Source organism: Bison bison, unplaced genomic scaffold (genome assembly GCF_000754665.1).
Source record: "Bison bison bison isolate TAMUID 2011002044 unplaced genomic scaffold, Bison_UMD1.0 scf7180017864333, whole genome shotgun sequence".
In the NCBI taxonomy this organism is placed as follows: domain Eukaryota; kingdom Metazoa; phylum Chordata; class Mammalia; order Artiodactyla; family Bovidae; genus Bison; species Bison bison.
In genome coordinates, this window is record NW_011494905.1 from 4,568,112 (window position 1) to 4,590,320 (window position 22,209).

Sequence of the window (22,209 nt, forward strand, 5' to 3'; positions counted from 1 at the left end):
ATATATATAATTTTTATACTCTTCCAGTATAAGCTATTAAACACACACAAACATACACACACACACACACACGTGTGTGTGTATGTATACATAACTGAATTACTGTATACCTGAAACTAACATAGCATTATATATCAACTGTATTTAATAAAAAATTTTTAAAAAGAATAGCAGAGCTCTAAGGTAGCAGAGACAGGGCTCCAATGCATCATGCTGTTCTGACTGTTGCAAAAGTATTCTTTGCTTTGCCTTTGTGCTCAGATTCCATGTGTGCCCCTTATCAGATTGTAGCTTAATGGATAAACTCAACTCTATTTCCTGGGCTTGGTGGGGTGAGTGGAAGTGTGCAGGGCATTTTTGCTTAATTTAGAATGATTTCCCAGAAGAAATAACCATGGTGAATGTTTATATAAAAAGTGAGGTGTCCTGGGAGCAAAGCAATGTTGAGGCCCAGGAGATCAGGAGCCATTTCTTAGGTTTAGGGTGCCACTGAGTTCACTGGTCTCCAAAGCTGTGCCTGTGTTTGCTTTCACACCTGAGTTCATATTTGATCCTCAGACAGACCCACGGGAGAAAGCAAGGAGAGGCTATTGGCTTCATTTTATGGATGAAGAAACCCAAAGATTAAATGACCTATCTAAAGGCAACTGCTTATTAAGGGTCACAGGAGGACCTGGCTTCACAGGACCTCTCTCCCGGCCAGGTGGTCTTCTCATCGCTCTGCTCTTGCTGCCTTTTGTGATTTTTCATCTCCTGACACAGTCATCACCACAGTTTAAATTAGTTAAATGATCTTTGGGCCTGTGTCTTGTTTCTGTGTGGACTGTCTGTTGTTAGCAGGCAGGAGGACTGAGATTTGCTGGTCAGGATCGAGACCTTTTCCTCTTTTCTTCTCCATACCTTTCTGGCCTTGTGCTGTCCATTTGATCTTAGTCTTTTCCCCAGAATCAGCTAAAAAGTCAGATACCTGTAGGGAATGGTGGCTACTGCTGTTGGGCTAAGGTTAATGGTGCTTCATCTTGTCGCAGTCTAATTACGAGCACTGAACTACTTTTGTAATGAGCAGCACTGCTGCTAATAATTTAAAAAATAAAAGCCAAACAAAACAAAACAAACAAACTGTGAACCTAGGGATTGCTGAACATTTCATTCATGAATAATAAATGTGAAATGCAAATGAAGAGACTGAAATGTATCTCTTACCCAACCCCACTCATTTTTGCATACTTCCATCTCTTCTAGACTTTGCTACTCAAAGTGTGGTCTTAGAATCACCCCAACAGCAGCAGCAGTACTTAGGAGTTTGTTAGCAGTGCTGACACGCAGGGCCACCCCAGTCATGCAGAACCTGAGTCTGCATTTTCACAGGGTTCCCAGTTGGTTCCTGTAATTAACCTCTGGGAAGCATCAGTCTAGGTCACTTTCATGCTCATGTTCTGAGGACATCAGTGGATTCTCACTGCCTACGTGCCCTTCTGTTGCATCTTAAAGATCTTACACTGGCTACGAACCTTACACTAGTTCCTCTTCATCCCCTGATATAGTGCTGTGTGCTCTGCTCTCTCACTTAGGACATGTCATAGACTGAATTTCCCCTTCCAGCTTTGTTTATTATTATGCCCCGTAGTAAATTCTATCAGTCAAATGGAACTGCCTGCTGATCCCCTAAAGTTACTGACACAATGCCTTGGCCTCATGATTGTACTCATCCACTTTATCTGGTATGCTATCTCTCCCTCCTGTTCATTCAGACCTTTCCTGTCCTTCAGGGATACTATGCCCATAAAACCTTTCCACAGTGATTCAGTGAGAATAATTTTCTCCTCCTTCTCTGTGCTTACCTTCTACAACATAATATAGTTCATTTTGAGGAAAGCACTGCTTAAGTCAAGGCCTAATTCTGACTCACCTTTGTCCAAACCCATCTCTGCCCACCTCTCAGTACTTGGTACAATGTCTGACATGTGGTAGGGCTCAGAATCCAATATGGACTTGACTTGCATCAATTCGGGTAGAGACATCTACTGCTTGAAACTCTTCACTGACACCGGTGGGGTCCATCCATCGAGTCCTGCCTCCACTACCCTGGGCCTCCAAGCAGCTCAAAGCCCAGTGACACTTCCTCCATCCTTGGGTGAAAGCAGTCAGGCTGAAAAGGGCCTCAAATCTATCAAGATGGTAATGACCTGTGGCAAGACTCTGGCAGCAACAAAAGCACCTCTGTCGCCAGAATCCATTTATCCTGGGTCAGTGTTATCAACAGCCACCTAATTAAACATGTTGCTTTTCTCTCTAAATTCCTCCATGGCAGCAGCCTCATTCAGATAGCTAATGATCCTGAGTAACCTGAATTACAGGACAGTGAGGGCATTTAGTTACTGCAGTTACAAACATACTTGCAAGTGTTTTTGTTTTTCCAAGACTGCTAAAGAAGTAAGGAGGAGTCAAGAAAGGCCAAGAGGTGGGATAAAGTCTGATGCAGCTACATGTCCAGCTCCAACACTTATTAGTGATGTGACCTTGGTATGTAAGTTTCTTCCTCTGAGCCTCAATTTTACCACTTATAAAGTGGGTATGTAAAGAAGGATATTAATTTAAGAATTCAATCATTTAATATATATACAATGCTTACAAGAATTTTTTGCCATATAGTATGTTCCACTTTCCTGCATTGGAGAAGGAAATGGCAACCCACTCCAGTGTTCTTGCCTGGAGAATCCCAGGGACGGGGGAGCCTGGTGGGCTGCCGTCTCTGGGGTTTCACAGAGTCGGACATGACTGAAGCCACTTAGCAGCAGCAGCAGCAGCATGTTCCACCCAAGAGTTTGCTTTTATAATAATAATAATTATTATTAATAGTGACTCATGTATGTATACATTTATGTGTTTACTGAGCTCCTTACATAAGCCAAACTTTGCCCTAAATGATGAAAATAAAAAAAAATAAGTAAGACAAAATTTCCATCTTCAAGAAACTCTCAGTCTTGTGGGGAAGGAGAATGTGTAAATGAAACGCAGCACAGTATGATACTTGCTGATACACAATCTGGCAAATAATTTTGTGGGAGCGCAGAACTCACTGTGTCTGTATTGTTGACATAGGTCAGAAGTATAACCAGGATTAAGGAAGGAAGAGACATTTCCAAAAAGATAGGATGGGAAAGAATATCCCAGGAAGGAGGGGACTCTGTGCGATAACTGAGGCAGGCTCAGGGAACCATAAGCAGCTCAATGTGGCCAGATTACAGTGAACAAGTCAGAGGACTAACAACAAGCTAGGAAGGCTTGAAAGGAACTGGGAAGAAAAGAACTTCAAAGGCCAGACTAAGGAGTCTGGATCATGTATTTCATTTTGGAGTCACAAATTGGAGAGCCATAAGCCGTTACCACCCTGCTCAGTTTTTTTAAAATTTGAATGTGTTCAGTTAGAGCATATACTCGCAGTTTGCCAACACCTTGTCACTTCCCATTGCCTTCCACTGGCTCCTCTTCATCCTCCAATGCAGTGCTGTGTGCTCAGCCCTCCCACTCAAGATGGCCAACTGTATGCAGCTCTTCCAATCCCAGCTCTTGTGATCTCACCTTGCTATCTTGAAATAAGTCATGACAGAAGAATTTATACCAAGGAAATAACATCAGGGCATCATCATTATTAACATTATTGTTTTAGAATATGCTTACCATATTTAAGAATATGCTTACCAAATGCTTATAAGCATTTCTCTCTTATTCAAAGATATCACATAAGATGTTCACATTATTAGAAAGGCAATAGATTCTGGAAACAATTGCCCAGTAACTTTAAACTTGTTGTTGCTGTTCAGTCGCTAAGTTGAGTCCAGCTCTTTGCAACTCCATGGACGGCAGCACACCAGGCTTCCCTGTCCTTCACTGTCTCCAAGAATTTGATCAAATTCATATCCATTTAGTCAGTTATGCCATCCAACCAGCTCATCCTCTGTCATCCCCTTCTGCTCCTGCCCTCAATCTTTCCCAGCCTCAGGGTCTTTTTCAGTGAGTCACCTCTTCGCATCAGGTGGAGCTTCAGCTTTAGCATCAGTCCTTCCAGTGAATATTCAGGGTTGATTTCCTTTAGGATTGACTGGTTTGATCTTGCTATCCAAGGGACTCTCATGAGTCTTCACCACTGGAATTCAAAAGCATCAGTTCTTTGGTGCTCAGCCTTCTTTACGGTCCAACTCTCACATCTGTATACAACTGCAGGAAAAAACCATAGCTTTGACTATACGGGCATTTGTTGGCAAAGTGATGTTGCTGCTTTTTAATATGCTGTCTAGGTTTGTCATAGCTTTTCTTTCAAGGAACAAATGTCTTTTAATTTTGTGGCTACAGTCAGCCTCCACAGTGATTTTGGAGCTCAAGAAAATAAAATCTGCCTCTTTTCCCACTTTTTTTCCCATCTGTTTGTCCTGAAGTGATAGGACCAGATGCCATGATCTTTGTTTTTTGAATGTTGAGTTTTAAGCTGACTTTTTCATGGTCCTCTTTCACCCTCATCAAGAGGCTCTTTTTAAACTTAGTCTTGATTATTTAGGGGACTGCCAATATGTGTTTTAGTAAAGAAAACAAATAAGACCTCAACCTTAATATGGAGGCTATCAATCCATTTAGTCCATTTACAGTCCATACATATCAATCCATTTACAGCTGTTATACAAACAACTATTATAGTCTTTTATGAATAAACATGCTGCCTGATTCACAAAGAGGAAATTGTTTCAACCCTCTGGGGTCCTTGCTGCTGCTGCTGCTGCTAAGTCACTTCAGTCGTGTCTGACTCTGTGTGACCCCAAGACAGCAGCCCACCAGGCTCCCCCGTCCCTGGGATTCTCCAGGCAAGAACACTGGAGTGGGTTATCCCAAAATTCCCTGATGTAGGGAAAGTAGGTTTGGTCTAGGAAGAGTAATCAATGCGAAGAGAAAAGAGCTTCTGCTTCCACTATATGTTCAATAGAAAGAATTACCAAGTTTAAAAATTACTGTGGCTTCTGAAATGTTGTGCTATGTGAATTAATAAAAATGAAGACCTCCAAGCAAATCAAATTACCAGGGAAATTGAGAAAAATTGTATAATGATGAAAGGGTCAATCCTTTCATCCAGGAAGATAGAGCAATCTTAAATGTGTATGCACCATATAATACAGCTGGAAAATATCTGAAATAAAACTGATAGAACTGAAAGGAGAAATAGACAAATCCATGATTATCCGGGAGACTTTGAGACCATTCTTTCAATAACTGATATAAAAATGAGCAGAAATTCAGCATACATTTAGAATAATTTAACAATACTAGGACCCAATCAACAAAAATCTGATTCTCTGAAAAGTTTAATAAAATTCACAAACTGCTAGCAAGAATGACAAAGAAAATTTAAAAAAAGGAGAAAAGGAGACACAAATTACCAATATTTGGAATAAAATAGGGTGTATCACTACAGACCTGATAAAAAACAGAGACATAATAAAGAATTATGGCTAACAATTCTACACATATAAATTTGACAGGTTGGATGAAATGAACCATTTCTTCAATACACACAAACCACCATGACTCACCCAAGATGAAATAGATAATTTAACAATTAGGGAACTAAATTTGTAATTGAAACCTTCCCCCAAAGAAATATCTGGGCGCAGGTGGTTTCACTGGAGAATTGTATTAAATGTTTAGAGAAGAATGAATACCAATTTACATAATCTTTTCCAGAAAAGGGGCTTGCCTCATAGCTCAGTTGGTAAATAATGCCCTGCAATGCAGGAGACCCCAGTTCAATTCCTGGATTGGGAAGATCCACTGGATAAGGGATAGGCTACCCATTCCAGTATTCTTGGGCTTCCCTGGTGGCTTAGCTGGTGAAGAATCTGCCTGCAATTTGGGAGACCTGGGTTTGATCCCTGGATTGGGAAGATCCCCTGGAGAAGGGAAAGGCTATCCACTCCACTATTCTGGCCTGGAGAATTCCATGGACTATATAGTCCATGGGGTTGCAAAGAGTCAGACAGGACTGAGTGACTCACTTTTTTTTCTTTTCCAGAAAATAGAAGAGAAAGGAACCCTTCCTAGCTCATTCTATGATGCCAGTTTTAACCTGATACTAAATTCAGACAAAGACAGTACAAAAATAAAACTGCAGACCAATACCCCTCATGAATATAGATGTAAAAATTCTTAACAATACATTAGCAAACAGAAATCAGCAATATAAAAAATGTAATATATACCATGATCAAGTGGGGTTATTCCAGGGATGCAAGGCTGGTTCAGTATTAGAAAATTAATCAGTGTGCTCCATGATATTAAAAGGCTAAAGAAGAAAAATCATATGATCAGATCAATTGATGCAGAAAAAGCATTTGACAAAATTCAGCACATTCATTCATGAGAAAAATAGTAAAAAAACACAAAAAAACAGAGGGAAATCTTTTCAATTTGATAAAGAAAGTCTGCATAAAACCTATAATTAACATCATACTTTTGGGAAAGAGATAATGTTTCCTCCCTAAGACTGGAAACAGAATGGGTATGTCCACTCTCACTACCAACATTTAACATAGTTCTGGAAGTTCTAGCCAGCATAATAAAGCAAGACAGGAAATAAAAGGCATACAGATCCAACAGGAAGAAATAAAAACTGGCCCTAACTGCAGTAAGCATAATAATCTATGAAGAAAATTCCAAAGAATTACCAAAAATTTTCCAGAACTAATAGATGAGTTTAGTAAGTTTGCAAGATATACAATCAACATATAAAAACCATTTCAATAAAAATTAAAAATCAATTTTATTTCTATGTACTAGGGCAAAAACAAATAAAAATACAATAACATTAATAATGACTCAAAAAAGGGAAAATATTTAAGTGTAAATCTAATAAAATATATACAGGACTTACATGCCGAAAGCTGCAAAATGCTGATAAACAAAGATCTAAATACCATATCCATAGATTGAAAGGATCAGTGTAGTAAAGATGTCAATTCTCCACAAATTTGACATACACATTCACCATAATTCCTTTCAATCTTAGCAAGAGTTTTGTAAATATAAATAAAACTATTCTAAAGTTTTTATGGAAAGACAAAGGAATTAGTTAAACAAATAGTTAAAACAATTCTAGAAAAGAAGAATAAAATATTTCTCATTGGCAACTCCTATTTTCTCCTACATAACTTCAGCCCCTGGCCAGAGCTGATTGGAGAAATAGAAGCTAAACTTGCTAGCTGCTGTGGGACCCAAAGGAATAACCTGGACTAAAGATCCCCCTACCTTCAGAGTCTGAACTGGGAGAATTAGGGCTACAGAAGCCAGGTAGTTATGAGAGCAAATCTGAAAATTCATGTATAGTCAGGACTTAGGATAGAATTAAAGGTCACAGGCAAGGTAGAACTAAAAAGGAAAATAACATTGACAGTGAGCAGAAGGAGCACACCAATCAGTCGGAAACAGATGAGATGTGAGAAGGATACACAGACATCATGAGACAGCTCCCCAGAGAGTAAATTTCATTCCTCGTGACTTTCCAGGTTTCCTAAAGCCCAACTGTGCTTTGGTTCCTGTTCTTGAATTTCTGTGGGATTCCTCAAAGTATTTTTATAACACACTCTTCTTCCTGGACTTGCCTGATGTGGGCTGTGTCTCCTGTACCCAAGGAGATGTAACTATAATAATACATACAGTAAGCAAATATCTCTCCCGTTTAAAAGAATAAAACAATGGAGGTGGCAAGATGTGAGCATCTGTTGTATCTTGTCCCTCTGTTCTTCCCTTTCTGCCGCCTCCTCAGAATTAGTCCTTGTTCTCCTGCCAGCTTCTTTGGCTTCCGATCAAGTGAATCCCCTGAAGTAAATTCGGGGGAGGAGGGGAGGAGAGAAGCCCCCCAGCGGGTGGGCCTCTTGTTAGCGCCTGGTGTGCCCTGGAAGACAGAGCTGTTCAACAGCTTTTCAGTCCTTGTGTGGGAAAGAGAGAAGGATGGGGTGTGCCCAGAGTCTTCTCTTTGTGTGGCTTTTAAAATATCCTCTTACTGACTGTCCTGTGCTAGGGAGGGCACATTTGCCTGTGGGATAGGGAAAGTAAGTGGCAGAAGCTGCTAGAGGAAGTGTACACGGCCTGGGCTGGGGGTCAGATGGCTCTGTCATTGGTACTAGATGCACATTACTTTATTGGGGCTTGGTTCCTCCACCTGGAGAGTGGTGATAATAACCATTTAAATGTGAAAGAGTTAGTCAATCAGTCGTGTCCGACTCTTTGTGACCCCACGGACTGTAGCCTACCAGGCTCCGCTGTCCATGGGGATTCTCCAGGCAAGAATACCGGAGTGGGTTACCATTTTCTTCTCCAGGGGATCTTCCCGATCCAGAGATAGAACCCAGGTCTCCCGTATTGCAGGCAGATTCTTTACTGTCTGAGCTACCAGAGAAACCTGGTGACATACGAAGTATTCACACATTGCAAAGACATTGTGATCATTTCTGTATATGACGTGGCCTCGGCTTAAATCTCCTTCCGCTATCCTCCTTGTTCCCTATGCCTTGCTCATGCTGGCTTCCTCTTTGTTTCATAAAGCATGATGGGTCCCATCTTTAGGACTTTGTTTTCCAGGAAAATCATTGCCCATTGTTTTTTTTTTTTTTCTGCAATCAACTGGTGGTGGTGGTTGTTCTTTAGTTGCTAAGTTGTGTCTGACTCTTTTGCGACCCCATGAACTATAGCCTGCCAGGCTTCTCCGTCCATGGATTTTCCAAGCAAGAAAACTAGAGTGGGCTGCCATTTCCTTCTCCAGGAGATCTTCCCGAACCAGAGATTGAACCCGAGCCTCCTGCATTGGCAGGCGGAGTCTTTAGCACTGAACCAGCAGGGAAGCAATTAGTTGGAGCAATATGAAATTTCATGGTAGGACTTCTCTTACTCAGGGGGAAAAAAAATTGTGGATACATGTTAAAGACATATTGGAGAAATGACTAAATATTCCTGAGACCCTTTTTTGTGCACCTTCAGAGAATCATCTGTACCTTGCAACCTGTGGTTTTCCAACACTGAGACCTTCACTAAACAGCAGGGAATGAAAAGTTGATAAGAGAGTCTTCTTTAAGGGCATCAAATAGATGCCTGAGGTTCCTTCTCCTCATCCCTGTGGACAATGGGCTGAGAATCCAGACATCTGAGTCTGTGGACTTCTCATTGTCCAGTCTCCTCACAGCATATGAACTCTTCCTTAGGCAATTCCTCCCCCTGCAACATTGTGGAGAACTGTGTATTATTTAAGAGCTGAATGCGTTTCTCAGTATTCCAAGTAGCTAAGCACAGGGCCTGGTTCATGACTGGCTGCATGGGATAGTGGGAAAAAAATGAACCACAGGAAGTCAAGTCAGGGGAAGGAAACAGAGAAGGTTTGTGGACATCGGGTTTTTATTAGAATACTGTGTTTACTTGAAGGGTCCCCTATTTTAAACAAATTGGAGAGGCCTGGGGAGAGAGTAACCAAATGATTGAAAGAATTGCATGTGGGTTATTTAGCTAAAGGTTTTATAAGACTTCACTTAACTCAGGGGGAGGGAAATTGCTTTGCTTCAATGCCATGCATTTTTCATCTGTTTGTGTTTGAATAGCAAACCCAAATTGGATTCTCTTCAGGGCCTGGAACCCCAGTGGGTGCTAGGGAATATGTGTGGAATCAATGATTTAGTGTTTTCCTTCTGAGTTGCTGATTCCTGACTAGCCAAGATGCTGTCTTCCTCTTTCAAGGGCTGGTTATGCTAAGAGGCTGGAAGGACACAGGAAAGAAGATTGATTTATAAATCAGGTACAATCACTCTATTCAATATCTGGGAAGATGTCTGTAATGAGTTGGGTATGTGTGTATGTGTGTGTATAACTGTGTGCGTGCATATTGTATGTATTTGAGGGAATAATATAAGAAAATATTTTAGGGAGAAAGCTCTTTTCCAAATAACAAATTGATCTGACAGCCCTAAAAGAGCTGCTGAGAGTATTGTTAGGCATAGGGCTGGGGCCACTGGCAAGGCATCTGGGATGGTTTGAGTGACACGGTGGGGGTCCTAGAAGCTTGCTCGGATAGGACCTGCCTGTCATTTCTGGTTCGCTGTTGCCCTCTGCTGGCCAAACTGTTGTAGTCCCAGGAAACTGCAAATCTCCCTGAGCAACTAGGATCTTGGTTTCCATGAAGTCTGGGCGCCTTCCCCAGCAGAAGGAAAATGCAGTCAGTGCGGAGGAACAGCGGTGATGGGAGGATGTGGCCAGTCCACTGCCAGCAGAGACAGGCTCTCATCACTGAGGGGATGGATCTTATGATTCTAGCTTTTTATTCCACATTCTCCTCGTTTGCTAAGACTTTGCTTTCTCTTTGGCTCTGTGCTGGGCACAGCGAGGGAACCCACACAGGGCTCAGTCACTGTCTCTACACCAGAGGGTCTCCCATCAAGTTTGGGGGAAACGGAAAGACAAGTATAGAAAGCTGTGACTAAGGCCACAACTGAAGCACTGCTAAATGCTTGTGTGTATTTAAAGAGCGTGTGTTCAACTCTTTTCGACCCTATGGACTGTAGCCTGCCAGGATCCTCTGTCCTTGGGATTCTCCAGGCAAGAATACTGGTGTGGGTTGCCTTTTCCTTCTCCAGGGGATCTTCCCAACCCAGGGCCTGAACCTTCATTTCTTATGTCTCCTGCATTGAAACGTGTGTTCTTTATCACTAGCACCATGAGAGAGATGCAATCTACTAGGGGTGAGGGAACTGAGGGGAAGGCACCATTAAACAGACAGAATTTAATATGAAAACTTTAAGGACAGGTGATTTTTACTTATTTTTTAAAAAATATCTTAATATTACTCAGCCACACACACACACACACAAATGAAATAATGCCATTTCTAGCAACATGGATGGACCTAGAAATTGTCATAAGACCTAGCGATGTCACTAAGTGAAGTAAGTCAGAGAAAGACAAATATCATATGCTATCACTTGTATGTGAAATCGAAAAAAGTGATACAAATGAACTTACTTACAAAACAGAAGTAGGGTCACTGACATAAAAAACAAACTTATGGTTATGAAAGAGGATAGTGGCAAGGGGATAAATTAAGAGTTTGGGATTAAAATACACATAGTACTATACACAAAATGAATAGTCAACAGAGACCTGCTGTGTAGCTCAGGGAACTACACTCAACATCTTGTGGTAACTTATGATGGAGGAGAATGTAAAAATATGTGTGTGTGTGTGGCTGAATCACTTTGCTGTATACCTGAAACTAACATGATGTTGTAAATCAACTGTATTTCAGTGAAAATTAAAAGCATATATCTCTTTTATCATATGAGTAGAGCATTTATCATAAAAATTAAACTTTGATTAATGAAAGCATGGGGCCTCCCTGGTGGCTGAGACAGTAAAAAATCCACCTGCAATGCAGGGGACCCAGGTTCAACCCCTGGGTCGGGAAGATCCTCTGGAGAAGGGAGTAGCAACCCGATCCAGTATTCCTGCCTGGAGAATTCCAAGGACAAAGGAGTCTGGCAGGCTACAGTCCATGGGGTCACAAAGAGCTGGACACAACTAAGTGATTTTCATCATTAATGAAAGCATGAGAAGAAACGAAAGTCACTTGAAATCCTACCACTCAGAAATGATCAGTGTTCGCATTTTGATCTACATATATTTTTGTCTTCATTGTTACAAAATTGGAAGTATACTGAAGGTGCTACTTTGTATCCTGCTCTTCCTCATCCTTTTGGTAGGAACATTTTCCCAATATTACTGGTTTATTATTTTTTGGAAATGTGCTATTTTATGGGGGAGTATTTTGATGTGTGAACCAAAGGACGAAATTCTTCAAGCAGCACAAAGCAAAGCATATAGGTTGTACTACACAAGAGCTGTTAAATCTTTCCAAATTTTTTTAAATTTTTTATTGGAGGATAATTGCTTTATAATAGTGTGTTCTGCCATACATCAATAAGACATAGGTATACACATGTCTGCTCCCTCCTGAACCTCCCTCCCACCTCCCACCGCCTCCCACCCCTCTAGGTTGTCACAGGGCACTCGGTTGAGCTCCCTGTGTCATACAGCAAATTCCCAGGGGTTGTCTGTTTTCCATAGGGTAATGTATGTGTTGCAGTGCTGCTCTCTCAAGGAATTGCTACTTCTTCACTAATTCATTCCAGAACTATTTTGGGGAAGCCTACTACTTTGGAGACATAATGATAAGACCTGACTCTGTGACATTTACAGTATAGGAGAGGAGACTGACATTAATTAGATAATCACAGAAATAACTATGAAATTGCATCTGGGATAAGTGCTGGGAAGGAGAGATGTGAAGTTTATGAAAGTACATATTAGAAACAGGAGAAGTGGTCATGGAGGTGGGAAAGCTTGCCAGAGTAAGGAGTAATTGAGCTCAGCACTGTAGGAGTTCAGTAGGTAAAGAAGATTAGGAACAACATAGCTGGCAGAGGGAATAACACAGGCAAAGACCCTTCAGTAGGACCAGGCATGGCGAGTCCTGGAAACTGAAAAAAGATCCCGGAGAAAGGGGTGCAGAGACTTGGCCTGAAATGACATTGAAGAAATAGGTAAGGTCCAACTGCAGAACCTCAGACTAGGTGATTTTTTTTTTTTTTTTGGTCGTTTCTCCTAAGAACCATGGAGAGATATTGAAGTATTTGAAGCCAGAGTTAGAGTTAGGTCTTTGGAGGTAAAGACCAAATTTGTTTTAAAATGGTCTGCCTCATTGCAGTATCATGATGAGGCTGGGAAGGAACTAAAACATGTAGATAAACCACGTCCAGGTGGCTAATAGCCAAGCCCACTGAGAAGGTAACTGCAGTTGTCCAGGCAGGAGATGTGGGAAGAGTGGATCAGAATGTTGAAAGTCAGGATGGAGAGAAGTGAGTGGTTTTGAGAGGTATTTGAGGAGTAGAATGTTTAGAACTTAGCATGTGAGGTGAAGAAATGAGAGAAAAAAAGACTCCTAAGGCTTGGAGTCTTTAAGGAGGATTTCCCCCTAAGATATAGAACGCTGGAAGAAGTCAAGGTTTGGAGGGGATGGTCAAGGATGCTGTTTCACAGAGATAATGATTCCAGGATGGGTATAGACCATCACATCAGCTTCTTCCAGAGGTGGCTTTTACCACACTTGTACACCACGCTGAAAAGTCCTTTATTTGAGTGTTCGTGGTCCCAGGGAGAAAGCTAACACTATGCCTGGATTTGCTGTCTCCATACTTATTTCAGGTCCTTGAACTACTGTTTGCTCTGTGTAAAGCACTGGGCAAGTCATTTATTGTAATGATCTCTGGACCTTAGTTTTTTTATCTTTAAAATGAAGCTAATAGCATCTAGTCCAAAGGATTGTTGGGAAGATTAAACAAAAGCATTGATATTCAAGGGCTTTGTGATCCTCCATGAATTGCACAGAATCATTATTGATATTCTTACTCCTATATTTGTTTTGAACATTACCACCAAACTTAAATTACATTAATACTAGGAATATAAAATTCAGTGTTTTCTCCAAGAGTTCTTTGGGAAGAAAAGGTGTGATTGAAGTCTAAATAAATAAATATACCACCCAGAAGCTAGAGATGGTGGCCCCAAACTATTTATAAGCCTGTGTGTTTACTTGGATTCCGACTTTCCCAACATGAAAATTATGCAGAGTCTGTGTCACAGCAGAGCACTCTGTGTTCCTAAAAAGAACTCTCTTTTTTTTTTTCCCCTGAATCCATCCTTTACCTTTTAAAATAAATCTCATTATGGAGTGCTGACATTTTCAGTAAAACCTTCAACCAAAATCTGAGGATATTTTAGACTAAAAACAAGCTTGGTTTATTAGGCACAGCTTATAACTTGCTGCTAAGTAGATACAATCTATTTAGAGAAAATTATGTAGATAGCTGATAAAACATTTCAGAATCCTCATCTTTTTCTGTCTAAGACAGAGTGTTAAACAGATTATCGAGACTTCTCTCTTCTCTTGGTGAAGTAGAGTCTTGCAACATTGTTGGAGTGGATGGAAGCCATAGGACCAAGATTTAAACCAGATCTCTTGACTCTGTATCACTAACTCTACCTCCATATTCTAGTTGAATGACTTCAGCTAGAAGGTGTGACCTTCTTCCAAGGGTGGTGGGGAGATGCAAAGCTAACACTTGTATGTGCATAATGGCCAGAATATAACAAGGCCACAGCCTCATGGTTCTTTCTTTCTATGTCTGTTTCTCAATATTTCTTCCTCCTTCACCTCCCCTTTTCTCTTCATATATCCTTCTGTTCCTCCCCCCATTGATTTAACTCCTAACTTTGTCTTGCCTGCCTTTGAACTATATTGAGGAAGGGCATATACTGGGTTACTCAAGGTCACCTAGTCACTTACGTGTGTAAGTCGCTCAGGCATGTCTGACTCTTTGTGACCCCGTGGACTGTAGCCTGCCAGGCTCCTCTGTCCATGAAATTCCCCAGGCAAGAATGCTGCAGTGGGTTGCCGTTTCCCTGCCAAAAATAGCAACAGCTCCTTTATAAACCACTGATTGAGAAGTTTGCCCCTGAATCCTCTCCCCAAACTTATGAGATCAGTACTGGTACTGTCTCTATCTCACAGACAAGAAATGTGAGCTACAGACAGGCTCAATGTCCAATCTTATAAGGTTTGTCATTAGTAGAGCTGGATGTTTTCACCCCCGACTCAGCCAACCCAAAGGCCTCCAAAAGACTTACGATTGGCAATCAGTTATCACAACAGACATTTACTTATTGAAGACTATTTGACAGGAACAGAGTAAATAGCCCTGTACAGTCTCTGCCCTCATGGAGTGTGTGTGTGTATGCGTGCGTGCACACACACACATACATAGGGATGATTCTTAGACCATAATCACTGGAATTGCCCTAATCTCTGTACTTCGGTGTCTGTTCTGACTTGTCCAGGTTCACATGGTATCAGTTACTAAACCTCTTCTATATCATTCCTTCTTACAAATGATGGTAAGAGCTGAAAACGAAAATGGATCAGAATGCTTTGAAAAAATGTAATGGGGATACAAGTTTACACAGAAGTTTAAGAAATCTTTGAATGAGGCATTCAAAACATGACTTGGACATCGAGTTTTCTCAGCCTGCTATAAGGTGGTGCTGGGCAGACGCCAGACCATAGGATTCGAACCTAAAATTGAAAGGGTGCCATTTAATAAAGTCAACAGGGAAGTAACATCACTCCTTTTGTATTTTAAGAATAGCACTGAGGTTTTGTGTGAGAATGGATGGAAACAGGGTGACAAGTCTTAGTCTTTACATTAGATTGATGATTTGTAGTGGGAATTCATATATGAATCAATCACAAATCATTCTTTTCAGTCTCTTGAAAGTAAAATGAAAGTGTCAGTCGCTCAGTTGTGTCTCACTCTTTGTGACCTCATGACCTGTAGCCTGTCAGGCTTCTCTGTCTGTGGAACTCTCCAAGCAAAAATACTGGAGTGAGTAGGAATTCCATTCTCCAGGGGACCTTCCCGACGTAGGGATTGAACCTGGGTCTCTTGCATTTCAGGCAGATTCTTTAACATCTGAGCCACCAAGGAAGCCCAGTCATCCTTTCCAGTTTTTAGGAAGATAAAATATGCACTGAAAAAGTTATAATACAGGTCACACAGTGCTATATACAAAGGCTGTAGCAGAAAGAGAGCAAATGCTGTGGATGAGAGGAATTTCAGATCATGCTCACTTTTTAAAAATAAGTCATTGCTTTCACTCTTTACTGTTCTCTCTGTTGAATAGATTCTTAAGTCTCAGAATATTTCATTGCATACCCTGAAAGACTCTGAAATCTGAAACAAGTCAACTCAGTAAACACATACCTAGTGTCTGCTTTGTCTTTGGCTCATAAGAATCATTTTCACTCATTTCACTGTATTTCCACCACAGGAAAATGATAAAATGAGCTCAGTATGATGGAATAGCTTGGGTGGGAGTCAGTGAACCTAAATTCAAGTCTCCATTTTATCTTCATTCAGCAATTTGACCTTTGAAGATTAGCATAAACCAATGCTTAGTCGTTCAGATTGAGTTGAAATTAAGAGGTATTTTTCATGTCCTTTGAGAAAGATGGGCTCCATGAAGGTTTTCTAGAGAACTGGGAAGATGTGGAGGAGCATGAATCAGTTGACTGCCAATGTGATACAATCTTGCTATTCCCCTGATGGAACCTGTCAAGGATAATCATCTCTGAGCTCTGTGGGCATATAACATTTTCCTGTGATCCTCTACCTCCCTCCTTCCTTGGTCATGGGGTCAGAATGAGAGAGACAGAGGATGACTTTCTTCAACTCCTCTTTCTTCCAAGGTGATAAACCTCATCATTTTTTCTGTTAGTAGAGATGTTTCAGTGAAGATGATTTATTTGGAAAGATTATGCCATTGACTTTTCTTCTCTGTGGTGATTTTCACAGGATAGACCACTGGAACAATGAGAAGGAGAGGATTTTGCTGATCACAGACAAGACTCTCTTAATTTGCAAATATGACTTCATCATGCTCTGCTGTGTGCAGTTTCAATGGATTCCCCTGAGTGCTATCTATCGCATCTGCCTGGGCAAGTTTTCCTTCCCTGCGATGTCACTGGACAAGTGAGTGTGATGTTTTAGACTTGGGAAAGTGGTGCAGTGGGGGTGGGGCATGCAGGGAAAACAATCACAAAGTTCAGTTCAGTACTGTAACCTGGGAGAAGCCAGGGGAGAACAGGGAAGCTGTAGTTGAATTTATCAAACAATCCTGAGTTCCTACTCTATGTCAGATGTTCATACATCTGGATACAATTTTAACATTTCACAACTTTCTTAGTACTTTACTATGAATACCTGACAAGCGAATGGTTGAATGTAAAGTGGAAAGAGCTGCAGGGACATGGAAGAAATGTTACTAACCTAGTTCATATGACAGAGATGAGAAAAGCTTTCCTGGAGAAGCACTTGCAGTATTTGACTTGGGGTAGGAGTCAGTCACAGAAGAACAAAAGCTTAAGAATATGTCAAGCAGAAGGAAGAGAGAAGTCAAAGAAATGAAGGTGGGAAAAGGTGAAATGCCTCTAGGAAATTAAATTATTCTCTAAAGTGTAATGGACAGAACCCATGAGAGCTAATAGCACTTCTTGAAAGAAATCTCTTTAGAGATTTCGTGGAGGGGACACCAGCTCTCTTGGAGATACTGACAGTTACCAGGAGATCTGATGAGGTTTATGGCAGAGGATTGCTGAGCTGAGTAAATTCTTGAGATGGGCTCAGAAGGAACTGAATTTCTTCGACATTTTAAGTCTTAGCCAGAGGATAGCCATCTTCCTCTGAACTGTAAGCTCTTTGAGGGCAGGTATCTTTGATTATTGTCATTGTTGTTCTTTAAGTACCTGGTTATTGGGCCTAGTATGTAGTAAGAACTGAAAAATCTAAAATACTGAAAAAAAGCATAGATTGATCAAGTGATTGGTTTTCTTTTCATAAATCATATCATATCAAAGTCCTATTTTTTATTTCTTCTTTTCATGGACGCTAGAAACAATTGATTCAGTTCACTAACTTTTTGAACTGGTGGATTTTTCAATATCGTATGCATATTGTAAACATATATTTAAACGTCATAAAAATTAGTTACTGTCAGCATCTCTCTCCTATCCCAAACCTTAAGTTTTCCAGAATTATCTCCATAGGAGAGAATCAACAGTTTCATGTTTTTTTCTTCCCCTTTGAGAAATAGTCTATAAATATACAAGGATAAAATTGTCTTTCATGCATATATGTATGTTTTTGTATATTTATAATATTTATCAATGCAAATATTTATCACAAATTATTTTACAATGGGTACATATACCATAAAATACTTTGTTTCAAGCTATTTTACCCGAAGATATACTTTGGAGACATTATTATATAATCATGGAAAGATTAACTTCAGTCTTTTTAATATTACAAAATATTCAATTTCAAGTCCAATCTATTTATCTAGCCCTGTATTAATGGGCATTTAATCTTTTCTACTACAAGCAAAGCTATGGGCTTCCCTAGTGCCTCAGTGGTAAAGAACCTGCCTGCCAATGCAGGAAACTAGGGTTCAATCCCTGGGTTGGGAAGATCTCCTGAAGAAGAAAATGGCATCCCACTCCAGTATTCTTGCTCGGAAAATCCCATGGACAAAGGAGCCTGGTGGGCTACAGTCTGTGTGATCTCAAAGAGTCTGATGACAGCAACAACAACAGGATTTGCATAAATATGCAAATATATTTGTAATGTAAATTTCCACAAGTGGAAATATTAGGACAAAAGTCCTGTGAATTTTCATGATAGATGCTGGTGAATTGCCTTCTAAACAGGTGACAGCTGGTTATGCTCCCATAAGTATGAATCCTTTCTCATGTACCCTCAACAAGATTGTGTTTTATGAAACTCTTTCTTAGCCAGTGAGATGAAGAAAAATATTTTTATTTTAATTTCCATCACTAGAATTTGAAGGAAGTTGAAGATGTTTCTCTTATGTTAGAAAATAGTTTTATCTATATTTCTGTGAACTGCCTATTTTTGGCCATACTACATTTTTTTTTTTTCTATTGAAACATTGATCTTTTTAAATTGATTTATAAGAGATCTTAATATATGAAGGAACTTGGTCCTATTTCTGCCATATATTATTGCAAATATTTTTTCCCATTTATCATATTTCTTTTAACTTTCTAATGCTGTATTTACTGTATTTGAGTTTTAGGTTGTTAAACGTATCATTCTTCCAAGTTTCTAAGTTTATGTCTTTTTTGAGAAAGGTTTTCTCCACCACTGAAATTACAAAATATATTTCCAAGTTTTCTTCTATTGTTTTTATAAATTTTTTTGAAAATATTTATTTGTTTATTTATTTGACTGCGCTGGGTCTTTAGTTGAGGCGTGCGGGATCTTCGGTCTTCACTGCGGTGTGTGAGATCTTTAGTTGTGGCGTATAGGATCTACTTCCACGACCAGGGTTCAGACCTGGGCTCCCTGTATTGAGAACATGGAGTCTTAGCTACTGGACCACCAAGGAATTTTATTTTTAAAAATACTTAAATTTATGTTTCATCTGGAATTTATCTTAAGTAAGGAAAAAGATAAACCATCAACTTTATTTCTTTATCCAGATGGCAGACTAGATATCTCAACATCGTTTATTCAATTCTCCCCTTTGTCAATAAATATTGTATTTTACCATGTATATTTGTGTTTATTCTGAGTTATCCATTTCACTTATTTCTTTATTAGAGGGCAAAATGCTTTTTAATTATTAAAGCACTTTATTACCATTTTAATATCTGCTAGAGTTATTCCCATCTTATTAATCTTCATTTTTAAAGAATTTGTTTATTCACACATATTTATTTCTCCATGAGCTTACTTAATTTTTAAAAATTCTGTTGTTAGTAGGATTTTCAAATGTTAAATCAGCTATTCAGTCTTAAGATAAACACATTTAGTTATAGTGTACTATCCTTTCTATATGTTGTTGAATTCAGTTTGCTAATATTTTATTAAGGAGTTTTGTGTCTATGTTCATGAGGATATTAGTCTATTATTTTCATTCTTTTAGATGTCTTTGCCAAGTATTTAGATTATGCTGGTCCCATAAAAGAAGCTGGAAAGTGTTCCCTTCTCTTCTATTTTCTAAAAGACTTTATATATAAGTGGTGTTATCTCTTCCCTGAATGTTTGTTGAAATTTACAAGGGAAGTTTTCCTGGCCTGAGATTTCTTTGTGGGACAGTTTTAGATACTAAATTACTTTGTTTTATAAATACTGAGTTACTCCTATTTTTCCTTCTATGGTAATTTTGATAAATTGTATTTTTCCAGGAATTTATTGTTTAAGGTGTTTCATTTAAAGGTTAAAAGTTGTTACTATTCCATTATTATCCCTTTAGTGTCTTCTTTCCTGTTATCAGTGATCTGCAGTCTCTCTTTTCTTTCTGTGAATGAATCTATTGATTTTGTTGCTTTTAATAAGAATATGCTTTTCACTTTGCCAATTATCATGATTGCTTGATTTCTCATTGATTTTTACTGTTTTATTTTTTCCTCTACTTTTTTCTTTTTTCTTACTTTTGGTTTACTTTATTTTTTAACTTTTTAATTTGAAACCCAAAACATTTATTTTAGGCTTTTCTTCTTTTATAATGTGAGCATTTCAGTTCAGTTTAGTTCAGTTTAGTTGCTCAGTTGTGTCCGACTCTTTGCAACCCCATGAACCGCAGCACGCGAGGCCTCCCTGTCCATCACCAACTCCCGGAGTCTACCCAAACCCATGTCCATTGAGTCGGTGATGCCATCCAACCATCTCATCTCATCCTCTGTCGTCCCCTTCTCCTCCTGCCCTCAATCTTTCTCGGCATCAGGGTCTTTTCAAGTGAGTCAGCTCTTCGCATCAGGTGGCCAGAGTACTGGAATTTCAGCCTCAACATCAGTCCTTCCAATGAACACCCAGGACTGATCTCCTTTAAGAAATCAGACTGATTGGATCTCCTTGAAGTCCAAGGGACTCTCAAGAGTCTTCTCCAACACCACAGTTCAAAAGCATCAATTAAATTAATAAATTTCCTTCTAATAGTTGCTTTTACTACATCTCACAGATTTGGCTATGTTGTGCTTATACTATCATTCACTTAGAAATATTTTATAGTTTTTCTTGTGATTTCTCCTTTGACACAAAGATACTTTAGAAGTCATATTGACAAATTTCCAAATATTTTGAGATTTCTTAATATTTTAATATTATTGAATTTTAATTTAGAGAACATAGTGTCTTTGACTTTAATTCTTTTAAATGCACTGTAATGTGTTATTGCCAAATTCAGACTTAAATTGAAGAAAGTAGGGAAAACGACTAGACCATTCAAGTATGACCTAAATCAAATTCCTTATGATTATACAGTGGATGTGAGAAATAGATTTAAGAGACTAGATCTGATAGATAGAGTGCCTGATGAACTATAGATGGAGGGTCATGACATTGTGCAGGAGACAGGGATCAAGACCATCCCCATAGAAAAGAAATGCAAAAAAGCAAAATGGTTGTCTGAAGAGGCCTTAGAAATAGCTGTGAAAAGAAGAGAAGAGAAAAGAAAAGGAGAAAAGGAAAGATATACCCATTTGAATGCAGAGTTCCAAACAATAGCAAAGAGAGATAAGAAAGCCTACCTCAGTGATCAATGCAAAGAAATAGAGGAAAACAGTAGAATGGGAAAGACTAGAGACATCTTCAAGAAAATTAGAGATACCAAGGGAACATTTCATGCAAAGATGGGCTCAATAAAGGACAGAAATGGTATGGACCTAGCAGAGGTAGAAGATATTAAGAAGAGGTGGCAAGAATACACAGAATAACTGTACAAAAAAGATATTCATGACCCAGATAATCATGATGGTGTGACCACTCACCTAGAGCCAGACATCCTAGAATGCGAAGTCAAGTGGACCTTAGGAAGCATCACTACCAACAAAGCTAGTGGAGGTGATGGAATTCCAGTAGAGCTATTTAAATCCTAACAGATGATGCTTTGAAAGTGCTGCACTCAATATGCCAGCAAATTTGGAAAACTCAGCAGTGGCCACAGGACTGGAAAAGGACAGTTTTCATTCCAGTCCCAAAGAAAGGCAATGCCAAAGAATGCTCAAACTACCGCACAATTGTACTCATCTCACATGCTAGTGAAGTAATGCTCAAAATTCTCCAAGCCAGGCTTCAGCAATATGTGGACCCTGAAATTCCAGATGTTCAAGCTGGATTTAGAAAAGGCAGAGGAATCAGAGATCAAATTGCCAACATCTGCTGGATCATCGAAAAAGCAAGAGAGTTCTAGAAAAACTTCTATCTCTGCTTCATTGACTATGCCAAAGCCTTTGACTGTGTGGATCACAATAAACTGCAGAAAATTCTTCAAGAGATGGGAATACCAGACCACCTCACCAGCCTCTTGAGAAATCTGTATGAAAGTCAGGAAGCAATAGTTAGAACTGGACATGAAACAACAGACTGTTTCCAAATACGGAAAGGAGTACATCAAGGCTGTATATTGTTACCCTGCTTATTTAACTTATATGCAGAGTACATCATGAGAAATGCTGGGCTGGATGAAGCACAAGCTGGAATCAAGGATTGCTGG

At 39.5% G+C, this 22,209-nt stretch overlaps 1 protein-coding gene across 2 annotated transcripts in view; it reads left to right on the forward strand.

Moving 5' to 3' along the window:
• Positions 1-22,209, forward strand: part of TPRG1 (tumor protein p63 regulated 1) — a 189,789-nt gene that overhangs the window by 82,052 nt on the left and 85,528 nt on the right. For both annotated transcript variants that reach the window (XM_010853939.1, XM_010853940.1), the window contains exon 4: positions 16,488-16,664. In XM_010853939.1, the coding sequence (XP_010852241.1) occupies positions 16,488-16,664 (177 nt within the window). The remainder of the gene's footprint in view (positions 1-16,487; positions 16,665-22,209) is intronic.